This window comes from Neodiprion pinetum, chromosome 2 (assembly GCF_021155775.2).
Source record: "Neodiprion pinetum isolate iyNeoPine1 chromosome 2, iyNeoPine1.2, whole genome shotgun sequence".
NCBI classification, from domain to species: Eukaryota; Metazoa; Arthropoda; class Insecta; order Hymenoptera; family Diprionidae; genus Neodiprion; species Neodiprion pinetum.
The window spans coordinates 35,353,466-35,370,516 of record NC_060233.1 but is presented as its reverse complement, the minus strand read 5'-3'; the positions used below and the strand labels follow the sequence as shown (position 1 = coordinate 35,370,516).

The 17,051-nt window shown below is 41.2% G+C and overlaps 1 protein-coding gene across 1 annotated transcript in view; it reads left to right on the top strand.

Moving 5' to 3' along the window:
- mdy (diacylglycerol O-acyltransferase) overlaps positions 1–16,558 on the top strand; it is a 48,147-nt gene extending 31,589 nt beyond the window's left edge. The window contains exons 7-12 of the mRNA XM_046613845.2: positions 7,411–7,588; positions 8,483–8,591; positions 12,992–13,036; positions 14,468–14,646; positions 14,947–15,097; positions 15,211–16,558. Of these exons, the coding sequence (XP_046469801.1) occupies positions 7,411–7,588; positions 8,483–8,591; positions 12,992–13,036; positions 14,468–14,646; positions 14,947–15,097; positions 15,211–15,387 (839 nt within the window). The 3' untranslated portion in view covers positions 15,388–16,558. The remainder of the gene's footprint in view (positions 1–7,410; positions 7,589–8,482; positions 8,592–12,991; positions 13,037–14,467; positions 14,647–14,946; positions 15,098–15,210) is intronic.
- The last annotated feature ends 493 nt before the right edge of the window (positions 16,559–17,051 follow it).

The following is a 17,051-nucleotide window of genomic DNA, read 5'->3' as shown; positions in this document are numbered from 1 at the left end:
AAGTGTGTATCTTAATCTTATTTAGGTATTATGAACGTAAGCAAATTGAAATAGTATTCTTTCAACATAAAAAAAAATATAAGAATTTAACAAATGCGGTTTAAAACGTTCGATTTTTGTGACAAGTCTTCTCACGCAAATCGAAAGCTGTAATAAATTTCATTTAACTTTGAAGAATCTTAGCTGATTTTGTTCGGAAATAATTTTCTACAAATCGCATATGCGCCAGATTTCGGTTGATGGTTTTCGTTTCAATGCTTTTTCGACCGGATCGGTTGACGCCTGTACCTTTAAAACTGATTGCCCAAGAATTCGAGGTGCTGTAGAGTAAAACCACCGATTTATTGGAAGATTTTAGATGTATTTATAATCCGATAGTTGCATGGAATCGTAAATTGTTTGCGTGCGTATAAACCTGTACTCACACGCATATGTATACCTAGCCTGGGTATAATGCTCGATCAGAACTCATCACTTCACGAGTCGCGCTTTGATTGGGCCGAACCATTGCCTCTCGGGGTTAAAATTGCCCGTGAAATTACACGTTTTCATAATTAGGGTTCGCCCTTCCGTTTGTAAACGACCACCACCATCGCAACCCTAAACTCCCATAGAGTTTTGATCACGTTATTGACAGGGGGAGGAAGGGGGCAACTGTATTATATAGCTGTATAAAACATTCTACGGACGATGGGATAGAGAGAGAGAGAGAGAGAGAGAGAGAGAGAGTATATGTAGTTAAGAAAATTCATCAGCGTCGAATGCCTCTTCGTCACGCGAGGTCAATGTAGTTTTCTCGTTGTTATAACACAAGAACTCGACCGTCTCTTCCAAGACACGAGAGGACTGAGCGGAAGGAGAGCGAGAGAGAAAGAGAGAGAGAGAGAGAGAGGCCGCCGAAATTGCGCAACGATAATTTTACCCTAATAAAGAAAATTCATGTCCTCAAAGAACTGAACAGCTCGGGTATAAGAAAGGAAGGTAAAGAATATAAAATAACCGTATATTTGTTTCTTCGCTACGTGTAGGTGTATCAGGTGAAATTTGATTTCTTCTTTTTTTTTCTTCCTTTCCCTTCTCAAGCAAATCTTCGTTTTTATATTAAACTGGAGACTTGTACGTTATCGTTTACGATACTTTCAAATTGCTTATTTACTGTCTTTATTCGGACGATCGTATACTACATTATTGAACAATCGAAATGTGAGTAGGTACGATTTCAATTTGTTGTGTATAGGACATTTTTATGTTATATGTAGATGTAACGCGTATGAATTAGTTGTTTACTTTGTCGCGTAAATATCGAGATGCGAAGATTTTGTTATCGCGCAGTTACGAGATCGAAATAATCGATAGTGAAAAATATGACCTAATTCGGAATATTTGGAGAGAACGTCTGCGGATAGTGATTGTTGAAATCGATCCGACATAACGTTTCGGTGTTTTCTTGTTTCTTCTTATTCTTCTGCTCTTCTTATACTTCACCGTTTTCTTTTCTTTTCTTTTCTTTTCTTTTCAATCAACCTCCGTTGCCCGAAGTAATTTCAGGTTTGTCGAACGTGGTCTTGAGGACATGTTGAAAGATTTTTATCTCTTCTCACCGTTCCCCAAACTCCTCCAACTTCACACGATATAACCCGCAGGACTCGGTCTCTATTTCCCGTAACGACCCCAATGAGGAAGCGCAATGAATCCAACAAATTAACTCTCGCAGCGTGAACAGGGAAACTCTGATACCTATGATACCTACTTCCTCGGCAATTCTCCTCCACACCGCAGAATCTTCCGCAATTTTCACCTGTGGGCTGTTTTGAACTATATAGACAAATCGTAACACGTACGCGTATCGATTGTCGGTAGCTCGCAACTTCGCCAACTCTCCTTCCATCCACCCTTTCTCCTTTTTATATCTTCCCGAACTCCTAATTTCTTATCCTTCGTACTTCGTCTTTGATCCTTCCTCTGGTCGCAGCTTGGCGGAGGAATTTTTCTCCAAACTTTTGCTGGAAATTAAGGTATCGGAATTTATAGAAGAGATTCCTTAATGTTTTTCTTTCTTTTTTTTTTTAAACTCATATATCGAAGAAATTTTCAAGGCGTATACTTTTTTCCCGTCAGTATGAATAAAATTCGGCAAAAAAAAAAAAAGAAAAAAAAAAAAAAAATTGCTTCCTGCAAAGTGTAACGATGCCTTCCGAATTCAAGGCCCAGGAACCAGAGTATAATTCAGGCTTCTGCGCGTTAGTTATTCAGCAAGCTTTCCGGTATGTACAAACATGTGTATCACATACGAGAGACGAGTTACGTACCCGAACCTGTGTAAGTGTGGATGTATGTCAGCTGCGTATGCCGAAGGCGTAATCAAACGTTATTACGGCAGAATGATCATCAAAGACAATTCCTAGTGTTCCGTGAGCAATTTTGAGCACCTTCCATAATTGCTCCTCGACACGCGGCCTGCCATTTGCACGCCTTGCCCTATACATAAGTATATTAGTATATACGTATAATAAGCGCGCGCATTTCACGCGGAAAATTCGACTTTCACGTATATATCTATATACGTATATATTAGGTATATATATATATGTGTGCATGTACGTAAACGCGACGTGTAGGCACACAGGGTTTGTATAATCAAGACTTGATGATCTACCGACTGCCTCGAATAACCCGCAACTCTGATCGTCGGTATGATTGACGCGTTATAATTATTATGACATTATTATTATTATACATATAATAACGCGTCGTGATTTTGACTCCGACTCGCTGCAGAGCTTTGCCTGATTGTCAGTGAAAATCGTCCCCATTGAAGCTGTGATTGCGTTTCGGGTTATTAAACGTATATCGCAGGGATTTAGTGCGATGGCTCTTTACTAACAAAAAGAAAAAAAAAAAAAACTATATTTTCTCTGAAAACAATAATCTTAATGCCGTTCCCGTTGGTGTACAAGAGCTTTGCTACTTGAGAAAGTTTGCGTTCAGAATTCACGAAAACATCGTATCCTCGTCGAAATCTCGTAGAAAATTATTTCTTAAATTAATAAACCCGATCTCATGCATGAATGTGGTAAAAAGTGCTGATCAGGGAAACGGTGACAATTAAAACGCGAATTCTCGAATAGGAATAAGTCAGCTGTACGCGTACAACCTATAACAATGGAATATAGGAGACGAGGAGAAGAGGCATCGGAGGACGAGATCTGAATACAAAAGTAGGAGTAAGAGGAGAGCTCTCTGCGAGGTGAAAAAACAAACAACAAAGAAACGAAACAAGAAAGCAAGAAAAAAAATAAATGAATAAAAAAAAAACCAAAAATGAAAGGCCGGAGATAGAGAGGGAGAAAAGAGGGAAAAGAATCGGGAAAGAATAGACTGGAATTTCATTTGGGGCGAATTCTTCGCGCTTATTACACGGCAGGCGTCCATTGTTGCACTGACGGCTTTCCACTGGTGTTTCTGTGCCGTCGTCGGTGTCCCTCTTGCCTCCTTTCCGATTCTCCGCGATTTCACCTCCCTCTTTCCCTCCCCCGCGATCCTTAGATTTTCGATAACAGGATGTAGCGCGTGAGTTGCGATAGTCGGGCGTGGATATAGACCGGGTTCATCTCTTGCTACGGCTTATTTGAATTCCAGATTGGATCATCTATCGGATTTGGATAATTGAAGGAATTCTATCAGTTTCTCACTCCTGTACGTCCGTGCCCGTCTGCCACGGATCAGTTACGAATGCAGATTTCACGCTGCAGCAGTCGGACGCTTTTGCTATCATCAGCGATTCTCCGGTAAAGCGTCACTTTAAATCTAGAACCATCGACGAGTTCTCTACTCATTTCCCTGGCTTCGACTTACCCTACGCAAACATTGGCCGAACAACGAAATATGCCTGCCAATGTAAACGGTAATCAGACCCGCTTGCCGTTAATTATCGCCCACCGAGTTATTACGAGCTTGTACCGTTTTTTACTTTTTTTCTTTCTTCTAATTTTTAGTGTCCGGAAATTAATCAAAACTGCGTGTAAAATTTTCTCCGCGAGATGGTCTGTCTGCTGCTTCTTCGCGAAATTTTTTCCACTTTCAATAATTTCTTTTTCAACTTCCCGTTTCGCTTATTCGAATTTTGGTGGAAATACGAATCCAAGGTTAAAATTCCAAAGTTTATAATCCTGGATCCATTTCAGTGGTTCAAATTAAAAAAAAAAAATCGTAATATTATTATGCAATATGGTATCCAAGAGCTTTTGAATCGTCAATCACGAATTTGAATTGGATAACGATATTTTGTTTTTCCCTGAACTTGGAATCGGCAGTGTGAAAAAGAGAAGTTCGAGGGCTTTCTCGCTGTCGGCATAAAGCCACTTGTTTTCTTATTATTTCGGTTTTGGTACATCAGCGAAAAAGAAAATAATCGAAATTGGACAAGGTTTTTCACGCAGTGACGTGAAAATTCTACGTCAAATTCCTGTTAATTTGACTTTGGCAACTTTTTTAATTCGAATAAATTATCGGAGTTTTGAAGCGAATTCTTCATGAAAGTCACTTTAACTACATGTAATGTTGAATTTACAAATTAGCAGCGCTGCGGAATTCGCGACTCTTGTTCGGAGTTAATTTAAGACTGATTATATCCGTCGGCAAAGTAATGGAATAATTTTGAAGGAATAAATTTGGTTTCTCGTTCTCGGGGATTACTCAATTTCTCCGTTACATTATCTTGCTTAACATGCACACAGAAATTTTTCGGGGTTCGTGGAAAAAGAGGCCTTGCACTCAAGCAATCACGGTGTCCGTGTGATTCGAATTAATTTCGCAATCTCCGAATTCACGCTGAAATCAATAATATTGAAATAAAATTCTGTATTAATAATTAAGACTATTGTTCATTTACGGTAGAAGCAACTCGCCCCGATAATTCAACGCTGGTTCTAATACAAAGTTCCTAAACACGATTTACCTGAAATGAACGCTGAATTTTCCTTTCTTGGTTAAGCTCGTATTGAGAGGAAATGAGCTCCTGTAATCAAAGGGTGGCACTTACCTTTTCTTGATAAAGTATTTGCTGATATAATCTTGGTAAAACAATGGACGATAATTAAGGGCTCGGTAATTAATTCGAATTAAACATAAAGACGGAAGATTTATTTAAAATAAATGGGTTGGAACACAGTAACAAAAGTTAATTCGGAATATAATATATGCTTAGAAATAGAAGTCAAACGTAGTTATTTTAAAATGCGTCAATTGGCAAAAGACAAGGTCGGTCGTTGTCAATATCAAGTGATTTCATTTGTGCACTTTGAGTTTTCAATTAAGAAATGCCTAACTAAGAAATCAAGATTTCAAACTTTTTATCCAACAACAAGTAATCATGAAATATACATTGTAACCGCGGTGTTACTTTTTTCTCACAATCAGTAAAACACCCCTTGGCATGAAAATTGCGCAAGCGTCTTTCCCAAGATTCGGTAAGAATACGTAATTACTTGTCGAACAAACTCCCTGATATATCCGATGGCGGAGGTGAAAAAAAAGATGCGAAACGACGTACGAAGTTGGAAGACTCAACTCGTAAAGTATCGCGCTTAATTTTCGCCATTACAATGCAATGCGCGGATGGAAATTGTCAGATGTAATTTCTTGTTTCGCTACTTTTAACGCCGCTTTGCAGGGAACCGAGGAAACGAGGACGGCGTTGACTTTCACGTGAATCGGGACGTCGAATAGATTCCTGATCCCGTAGAGAGGCGAGGGACTCCCGGTTGCCTCTTCGCCGTCTTGAGGCTGCAGGCAGAATTGAACGGGGCCAAATAGCCTGGGAAAGGAAGCGCAGTTGCAGTTTACCCAAGTTCTTCGATACAGAATCGCGTATTTTTCATCCCGTTTTTATTCCCATCCTATTTAAACACGTTATCAATGAAACTATACCTTTGAGTGGCTTTTCGCAGAGCGTATTTTCCTCTAAGCACGTTCCGCGAGTCGTTGCAAAATCACTCCGGTGCCAATTGCGCTTGTGTCGAAGAGAGAAAAGGAATAAAAAAAAAAAATAAAGAAAAAAATAAAATAAAAAACACGGTTCCTTTGAACGAGCTTAAATTCGCGGCTGAAAACCCTGCAAGGGTAAAACCCTACGGAAATGATGGAAAGTGAATTGAGTGCAGTACCGAGCGTTGCCGCTGCGGGTGAAAAGAAGTTCACACAATGTAACCCCCGTTGCCGCGTGCTTTCTCGGGATGCAACTGCAACACGGTGAAACTTTTTTAGTTTCCTAAGCTTATTTCTCTTTTGCGCATAAAGTAGTGGTGGTGATGGGGAGGGGAGGGGGGATGCTCCGCGGTAGTCCGGGAATATAAAGGGTAGACGGTACGAAAAAGTGCGTGAACATCTGCATCATGCATGTGTGTACACTCATGGGAGAGAGGCGCATGCCAGGAAGCTTTCTGCTCTTCGTCTGTGTCTTACCTACACACGTATGTTGCATGCACGTACACGGAATTTCTCTCGGCGGGTAAAAAGTAGAGCACTTTGATTCTCTATGGGTATAATTTATTCTCACGTCTCGTACCTTTCTTTTAACCTATTCCCGTACCGTGTGAAAGGGTGGAAAATTGTGCAGGCGAGAGACGCTCGTTTTTTTTACACCTCAAAAGTCACTGACTGCCAATGCAGCTCTTTACTTACGCCGAGCGTGTAATAGCAGGGATTGGGCAACAAGTGAGGAGGAGGCGTGTGAAGCGAATTGGCTAAATGAAAAGAGGGAAACATCGCGTCGTCGATTATTCTTCGTGCTCGAAAGATCGCTCGGAACGTTTTTCAGACCTTTGGAGCGATTCTGCTGCTCCTGCTGCTGCTGCCACCGTTTCGGACTGAAAGGCGGACTTTGTTTTGTTGTTTCGTTAACGAAATTGAAAGAGCCTCTTTACCCAACTATTTCTACGCCTCTATGCAGCACGGAGGTAAAGAAAATTTCCTTTCCCCGGGAAGCGTTTGAGACTAAAATTCGCTTGATCTTTCACCGTTTACTTTTACAACGTCCCTCTCATATTGCAGGTTACGTGTTTCCTTTGCAGCGCAGTTTTCAAGCATCCTGCAAATGCTTACACACTCGATTTTCATCTCCTCGTTTAATTTTCTTCTTCTCCGATACCTCGAAAAATAACAACAAGATGAAGAATAATAACCTAACAACAACGCTGTCAAGCGCGAATTTAATTCCTGTGCTTTTGAAATTGCGCGAGACACCATGAAGGTGGAGAAAATTTTTATCGGATGAACGGATCCGGCGTCTTAGTTGCGGTGGGATTCAGTGTGAATAGAGAGAATTATACATGGGCTAGAAACCGCGGCATATTCTGCAGTCGGAGAAAGTCTTAATTGAACGATGTTTTTTTCTTTTTTTCGCCGCTGCAGCCACCAAAGCAAAGCAGAACGCAAAGTTGCCGAAGGATAATGGGGGTGAAACCGACGGCAGTACCGAGCTCGTTCAGTATCCGGACAACTTGAATTTGGCCGACGTCTACTACTACATTCTTGCACCGACTCTCTGCTACGAATTGAATTTTCCCAGAACGCAACGGATCCGCAAACGGTAAGAACAGTTTTCACAGATTCATCGTGATATACGTCCGAAGCGGACAACAAACAAACAGAAGCGTTAAAGGTTATCGAAGTAAATTTTAGTAAAAATTTACGATTGAACGCAAACAAATCTCGAGTCTCGTTCTCGGGTGTTTCGGGATAGTGGCTACATTAGGCGGGTGTACGTTCAATTTCCATCGCGAGAGGAAATCATGATGGAGAGACAATTTGATCGGGCATGTAATACCCTCAGCGTCAAGGGGCCGCCGAAAGATTGGCGTTTATCACATTCTCGCGGCCTTGACGGTGAACAACGCGAAGCGTCGCGACGCTAATCGTCGACGAAGGCAATTTATTCGCCGGTGGTGCCCGCTCGATAATTCAATAATAACGTAGAAAAAAAAAAAGCACTCATCAACCCGGACAGCGAAACGCCTCTGGTTTCTCGAGATCGGTGCTTCGCCAAACTGGTCTACCAACCCGGCACGAGGCTGTAGTTTCTTTTTAACGCCGGGGATCTCGTGTATAAACTTTTACCAACTCTCAACTCTTAAGAGGGAAATAGTCGTAAAGTTAGATATTCAAGTGGCCGATTCTATCGAGGATAAAACAACTTTGGTTCAACTAACTTGTAAACTTTGATATCCCACCTACGTTTCGTTTATCGCGTCGGACAAAACTACACCGCTTTATACGTTGCACGCTGTGGTCTTAACGATTTACAAAGGCTCGAATCAGCCTCATCTCGTTTTATAAACTTCATTTTTACAATCTTCTTCTCATCCCGTCCGATCAAAAGGTGAAACGCACGATTATGGTACGATTCAGTTCGGATTTTCACGTTGCGAAATCAGTCGAGTATTCGATCATTTTTTCACTCTACACGTAACGCTTTCGATTTCAGTTTCCTCATCAAACGCATATTGGAGGTGGTCGTCGGATGCCAAGTGGTGATGTCGTTGTTTCAGCAGTGGATGATCCCGTCGGTGAAAAATTCATTGATCCCGTTCAGCGTGAGTATTTTATCAACTTATACCGGTAACATAGATCATATTTCGTTCATGGAAGCGAACGAAAATTCTCTTCCCGACAAACGAGTCCGACACCACACGTTGTATCGAGTGTATAACAGTGACGAAAATATACGTATACGCGTAAGATATAAATCTTAATTTGACAAGTCTGAAATAAGTTATACGGTTGATTGTTGTACGCGAAGATCTTTGCAATGTATAGACAATCGCGAAAGATGAAAAATAGCTCTTCGAAATACTGGATAGCGGATAGCGGATAGCTTGGGTATACACATGGTTTTTTTTTCCCCGTTATTTTTCACTTCTACAACAGGGAAAAGAAGGGAAAAAAGCTCTTCAATCTTGACTAGAGCGCATAGAACACTCGCTTTATCATTATGTTTTTTTTTTTTTTTATTCTTCTTCTTTTATTTTCTTTTTCTCTTTCTCTTTCACCTGCCACTTTACTTTTGTTTCTTACTCCCATACCTGATCAATGTCTTGTCTTGTCGATTGCTCGTCAAACAAATTCACCCGCTTCTTTGTTCCCCGTATCTACAAGCTGGGCACAGTGTTCGGCGTATAATACGTGTGATCAGTGACGTACAACATCGGGGTTCCGTTCGGGGTAATATTTTCACGCTGTCGATAACGTTTTATCACTGCAGCTGGTATGACGGTTGAATTTTCACCCGAGTGAACGGCGGCGGCTAAAATATTTATCAAGAAACACGTATGTGCGCGTATATTTGGCACGAAGAAAATAAAGCTTTCTTTTTTCTCGCGGAAATTTCTACACGGAAACGATCACTTCGTCGAATATCTATTCCGATACACCGCGTTACTGTCTTGAATTAATCTGTTTTTCTTCTCTCGCTTGTATTGTACGAAGAAGGGGTGAAAAAGGTTTTATCCTTCAAACCTGATCCTCCTCCTCCTCCTCCTCCCCCCGGGCACCCGGGTACTACATACGTCACTGATCATAGGCAGCTTCTCGCGCTTTTTCATTGTCGACAATTCTCGCGACCCAGATTCTTCCTCGTCGTCAGCTCTTCCCTAAATCTCAACCGACACTCTTTCCCCCGTCATAGTTTCGCCGGTCAATAATACATCCCCCGTTAACGAAGAGTCCAACTTATACTCACCGATGTATCTCTACGCGACATGCTTGATTACACGGTTTGAATGATTAATCAATTCGGACAGTTGTTTGCTTACAGTTTCTATAATGAATAACGAATAGACCGTCGCGATTGCTGTTTTCCGTTCGATATCGATCGATCGTATCGATATTTCAACGGCTTTTTACTCGTTGTCAGTACCTAATACACTTATTGCAGTGAAATTTCTTGTACTCGTTGTCAGGCATATTATCTTGTCAGGAACGATGCTTGTCCAGAGCTTTCGGATCAGCTTTTTACAACGATGGTCGAACTCTATTCACGGATGACAAAATACGAGCCGTCTATAAACCATCCGCGTTGCCTGGAACCTGCAGCGGTTTTGCGGCCTAGCTCTAACAACTGCAAAGCTATCAGGAAGCTCCTGTAACGGGAATACCCGCGATACAGAGCCGGGCAAAGGGATATGCTCTGTGAACAACAAACTATCAACTATCAACTCACCACCGCACGGGTTCGGGTTGTATATCCTCCTACCCCTTCATTGTCCATTTAGACACCCATTATCTCAAGATTGATTGCCTCTATTTGAGAAATCCAATTAGCGTCTGATGCGGTCTCCTCTTCCCCTCCTCTATAACGCTGTGCGGGGACTTCCTCCTCCTCCTCCTCCTCCTCCTCCTCCTTCTCCTCCTCCACCCGGGGAATCAATCTTATAATAACAAACTCTTGAAGCGATTTTTATTATGCGGTTATAAGCGATATCTTCCTCGGTATTGCCAACCTCCTTTTCGTGACTCGTTGAAAATATTTGAGGAGGTAAATTAGCGCGTAAATATTCGCTCGGTGAGGAGTTTGATTGTTTCGAAAAATCCTTCGCGTTGAATTTCACTCGAAAACGGAAACGTGCGAGTTTTCTCATTTTCTCACACTTTCTTCTCGTTTTTTTTCTCTACACACAGGTACACGAGCTCGAACTTGTGAAATTTCCTCGTGTGTATGTATGTCTCTGGGTGTTTATAATGTAAGCTCCAGGTATGAGGTACAACACGGGGGTTTTGTCTCTTCGAATAAAGCTGCACAGCGACACAACGAGCCAATGTATTTTAAAGCTTTCGGCTTCGGGGTACACGAGGAAAACGGGGAAAGCGGAGCTAATGGAAAGCTTTCAGGAAAGATTTCTGGCGTCGTCCTACCACCGTGGGATCCGGAACAACCCTTTAATTATTTACGTTACCACTTGAAACGTAGTGCATTCACTCGGGCGGCGCTGCCGGATTCAGATAGATTACCGGAGCTTACTCGCCAGACGTATATACTTGTATATACGCGCACACGTACATATAAACCTGTGTATATTTCATTTCAGCTGATCGGGGAGTGATCCGGGAGCTTGCAGCTTTGGAAAATGGCATTACTCGCTGTTCTTGAACAAATGGAAATCGTCCAGTTCGTCGATTCCCGCGTCATTCGTGCTTGAGAAATTTCCTGGGAACAGATCAGTTCAACAGGTCCCGGTTAAACGGGAAATCCCGCATTAGTTTCAGACGTCGCTGTGAATTTTCTTTTCTCGTATTATATCTACGGAAAAACATACGAACGTCAATCTGAATTTGGCTTAGCTGCGTGTCTATTAACTTCTCTAAATTTCCCGGTGGCAACAATATCGCAGTTTAATAATTTCATTCCAGCTCTTGCATATTGTTCTCTTTCGCATTTATTAAATTGTGCCTCTGTTGTACGTGTGAGCCGCCATAATATACAAACGTACGTATATACGCCTTCGTACGTATATAGATGTATGTATTAGATACGTCCGCGCGGGATTTCATTTTATTGCGAGTTGGCGAAACGTGCCGGAGAGATATTAAACTCCTCCTAAGAATGAAATTTTATGCGTCACCTTCTTTAGGTGACTTACATTAATTCCGTCCATCCAACAGCTCCGTGCATAGCGGCTTCTCGTATTTTACAGATGTATGTAATACCGATACATACGTGCAACTTTTATTGCGTTTCCCTTGCCATGTTCATCTCGGGAGTTTACGCAAATTTCTACCTACTAAATGCTTCGGTATAATAAAGGCGTCTCATACGCGTACAAACGCATACAAGTACATATATTTTATACGTATAAAAACGTGATGTGAAGATGGAGAGATTTTTGCTTGAAAAGCGTTCCCTTCGTCGTAGGGAAGACGCGGAAGTTAATTTCAATATTCGTACGGTACGGTGAATTTTGTCGTTTGACTTTAACACGTGAAACTTTCGCCGTGTAAACCGGCATTACTAAACAAAGCTTTCGTGAAATTACACGCGTCAAGCGCGAGGAGACTCGGCGCGAAGATACTCAAGGGTAAAGATTTCAATTCATCAGAATTTTATCGAGCAGAGTGCATTCCCGCGTTTTCACTCCCGTAAATACATAAATTAGGCTTATTAATCTTCGTTACTTTTATTTTTTGTTACCTACCTGTCGGGGGATTTGAAGATTTGCATTAATTTAACCAAGCCGGTAACCAGCTGGGTGGCTGTCAGGGAAAAGTAAGTTGCGGTGCAGGGTTGTATATTTATTATATATATATATATAACCTGCCTGTTTCGAGGAGAGAACGCGAGGCTTCCGCGCCATCGGGAAAGAAGAAGCTGGTACGGTTAAATAAATAGAATGAAAAGCACTTAGGAGAAGCCTTAACCATTTACTCGGGAGGTTTGTTGGCCGGGTATAGAAATTCGGTGACTTGACACGCCGAAGAAATAGATCGGGAGTAAAGAATTCTCATGCTGCTTCTGCTTCTGCTGCTGCTGCTGCTGCAGCTGTCGCTGTGTATCTCGTAATTTGTTTTTTTTTTGTATTTTTTCATTTTCAAATCGGCGCAGCTGTGTCGAGAGTTTATACTGCAGGATTCATTGTTTATTTTCCTCATTTAATTATATAATTTTACGAATGAATAATTAGGGGAGTTGAGGAAATTATCAAAGCCCTCGGCAGTAAAGCGCGCGAGGAGAAAGGAGACTCGGAGATAAATTTCTCCGGTTTGTTATACGATTCGTCGCCTCCGCACCTGCGTTTTAAAGGCATTACAACGTTTTCCCTGCAACATCATCCTACCATTTCCCAGCTCGACCCTTGTTTGTTCAATTGTACATCTATCTATACGTATACAATATATATATATATATATATATGTATGTGTGTGTGTGTGGGTGGGTAGTAGGTATATACAATATACTATGTATACGTGTTATCATTTTCAGACTCTGTTGTTTATGTTTCAGAATATGGACGTCGCCAAAGCTTCGGAGCGTCTTCTTAAGCTCGCTGTAAGTATTTGAAATTGTTTCTTCCGCTTGAGCAAATATTTGTTAACTCCTTGTCGTGTTAATTGGATCTGATTCGATTCTTCCCGACAGCGGGAAATCTCGAACCGTTCCAACGAATCTCATACATATACATACGTACTTGGAAACAAACCACCGTGTATCCCCTCTTCTCCTTAACTTGCCAAATTCAACTTTTTACAATTCCATTCTTTCTTACCGTCCTCGCGGATGTTCAATCGATTATAACGCATCGGTTTTCTTCGATAAAATTTATTCCAAACTCGATTAGCGTACATCCGAATCATCGTCGATCGTCGTCGTCAAATTTACGCACCCAACAAGCAAACCCGGGATACCGACTTTCCGTTTCCTCCCCCATCATCGAAGGGCCGCGTCGATCCCTCGCATCGCATTCCTGACATTACGAGGATGACTCGTCTCGGTCTCTGTCCGAACATTCCTCTCGACGTAGTCGCCAGTTCCGGCCCGCAAAGGGGTTAATAATGTTGCAGCATCGACAAAGGGACGGGTGAACTTCCTCCCCACATACGAGCCCCCAACTCTATTTTCCCGAGGTCTTTCCTCCAAGCGAGAAACTTCCGTTTCTCTGAGGCTTTTTAATTTTGTTTTCTTACCGATCCTCGTACGTCTGTTTGTAATGCGTATACACGTACATGTATATGTATGTGTGCATATATATATATATATACATACACATACACGTTGTATACGTACATACCTACCTTGATGCACCTTACACGCCGCTGCACTGCAGCCAGAAGTTATATGAAGCCTTTTCTACTATTTCTTTCTTCCTTTAACTTCTACTGTTTTATCACCACTATATGATACGGTCCTTGCGACATTACGATTCCGTACTTTACTGTTGTTCAAACTTTTCTTTCTTGCGGTTCACGTACGTATTTACGACCATTGAAACTTACTTCTAACTCCCAAGGAACGGTTTCACATACGTACGAGCATCGAGATACCTATATACAAGAATTCGTTCGCCTCTGGCTCAAATTGTCCCATTGCTTTATCAGTCTTTACTCGTTGTCATTTTGTCGCTGTAAGAGGTTCGTCAATACTGTATAAGGGATGAATAAAAAAAAAAAAGAATCGACGCAGCCGTCGCTCTGTATGCTACCTCTTGTGATTTTCTTACGAAAAGAACAATCGAGTCGTGAATTTTTAAACTCAAATTTTCCACCCTATCCAAGCTGAAAAAGGGTCACGTCAATTTAATCCTCCCTTCGCGACTAAACTCCCCCCCCCCCCCCCCCCCCCCAATCCTCCCTCCCACCCACCCATCAATTATAAACGGCAATGGCGTCAATTCTTCGAGTTTCAAAAAAAAAACCAAAAAAAAAAAAAAAAAAAAACGAGGGAAGGGGGGAAAAATTACTACGGCTCAATTTTCCTTCACAGATTCCAAACCACTTGATGTGGCTGTGCTTTTTCTACTTATCCTTTCACTCCTACCTGAATCTGATGGGTGAGTTGCTGCACTTTGCTGACCGTAATTTTTACGGTGATTGGTGGAACTCGAACAACATCGACACCTTCTGGAGGAGTTGGAATTTACCGGTACATCGATGGGCCGTGCGGTGAGTGGGATCCAGAGATTATTTACGTCGCGGATGGCGGAGGGTGTCGAGTGACAGTGACGAGATGCTAAAATCGGGAGATTTAACGCAAATTTTTGAAAAAAGGAACTGTCTGTTCCGCACTTTTATAACGAGATCCCCGTCACGGCCAACTGTCCTTAGGTCATCATCCGAACCCGTTTCGACGACGATCAGTTTCCTGAATTATTATTATCCATAAGCTGGCTGATGGAATGGAAAATTATGGTTTCACCCTCGTATTTATTTTCGCACAGTTCATGCCTTACGTACTTTCCGTAGACATTTGTACATCCCCGTAGTCGAGATGGGATACAGCAAGACCGTTGCCAGCATCACCGTTTTCTTCATCAGCGCCTTCTTTCACGAATATTTGGTCAGCGTCCCGCTCAAGACGTTCAAGATATGGGCGTTCATGGGGATGATGGGTCAGGTGAGCGATAAAAACCTTCGGGAATTTTCATTTCCAAGGTTCACACGTTGGGACAAATTTTTCTTCAACTCGAAAACGCCGCAATAATACGTGGGATATTTTCAATTTGTCAGATACCTTTGTCGGCGCTTAGCAGGATCGTCGAGGTACGTTGCGGGGCGAGATGGGGCAACATTATCGTTTGGGCTAGTCTAATAATCGGCCAACCACTCTGTATAATGATGTACTACCACGACTATGTCGTGACACACTTTGGCGAGGCGTTGATCAACGATTACTCGGTCGTCTAGTCCGCGATTTGATAACACGAGGACTCGATCATCGGATTCCACCCTGCCTGCGGCGGACGCATTTTTGTCATTTTGTTGGTTTTTTTTCTCCCGTTTTCTTCTTTTTCACCGAGAAGAAGATAAGGAGAAGGAAAAGGAAAAGGAAATGGAAATGGAACAAAGTTAGGGAACAGGATTGAAGAGCATTTTGGGAGGAAAACGGTTAAGACTGGCTTTTATTTCCTTGAGATCAGTCATCGTCGGCCTTCGAACATGTACAGAATCCAATCGTGGTGTCATCATTACTGTAATTATATCGTGCTTTTTAGAACCGGTGCCTTTTACAAGTAACTAGTCGATTGTTGCTGTCGGAAAACAATCCCACGTATTAATTCGATGTATAGATAAAACGTTGTAATTCCTTCCGAACGTTATTTATAATTATATAGTACAGACTTGAGAGGTCAAAGTTTATAATGAAACGAAAAGACAAAACATCACAAAAAACTTTTCTACGATTTATCGTTATCGTTTAATTCTTATCGTTTGTTTTTTACTATCTACTTTTTTACACGAATACTTTTTATTTGCAATCAATTTATAACATATCGAAGTTAGGGTGTCTATGATAGATAAATAATGCATTTCGTTGGGAAATAACGATGCGTACAAGCAATATACTTGTACACGTTACGTTAAAAATTTATACGATTCCTTGAGAGTTCATTTACATATTCGAGTACAAAATATGTCGTGATACGTGATCCGTCATAGTTTTGAAATGTTAATTTTTGTTCTTCATCGCATGATCATCGCATTTTTCATTACTTCACCTTTTTCAATGAACGCGATAGTGGATTTCATTTTCTTGAACTGTCTTCGTGAAGAGAAAAAAAAAGAGAAATGGTCGAAAAGATACTTACGCAAAAGATTTTTTTTTGTACTTTTAGCCATTACATTAGGGAAGAAGAAAAACTTTTACGAAAAAAGTACGGAAGACCGGCCAATTTGAGATAATTGAACGGAATTTGTACTCGTAAAATTTTTACTGTATATTCTGCCAACGCAAATGGTTGCTACAATAACTCTGTGATCATGTTGAATGTAAGAATTGTACGCATATTATTGTACATAATATTACGATATAATTTTTTCCCAGAATCAAAATATAATGCTGTGCCTGTAAGTTAAATATTATTCGTATAATGTAATTCGGAATAATTGAAAAAGCGAAACGACGGGGTAGTCAGATGCTTGAAACACATGTTTGAATATAAATGAAACGGCTATCGTGGTACAAACGTTGTGTAAAATTGAAGAAAATCGACAGTCAACGTCCACGTAAGTATAACAATTGCTTTTGATATGATAAATTAGTTTAGAACATCAAAGAAGAAGTATAGAATGTAGAGCCGTGAAAAAGAAAGCGCGAATCTACGTGTACCTAAACGCTCGGGATAATCTGAAAATTTTTAGCATACAGACATTTTTTTCTCACGCTTCAAAATGTGGGAACGAAAAATTACTGAATAACGTTACTACATGTACCTGACTGTGTATCGCAAGATAGATGGTTTCTTAAGCCCTGGAGGTCGTCTGTAAATTACGTGAGGTTATTTTTCAGAATTTTTTTCATCCCTTCTATTCGCTCCGGCAGCCCGTCGTAAAGCCAAGTGAATTTCGCT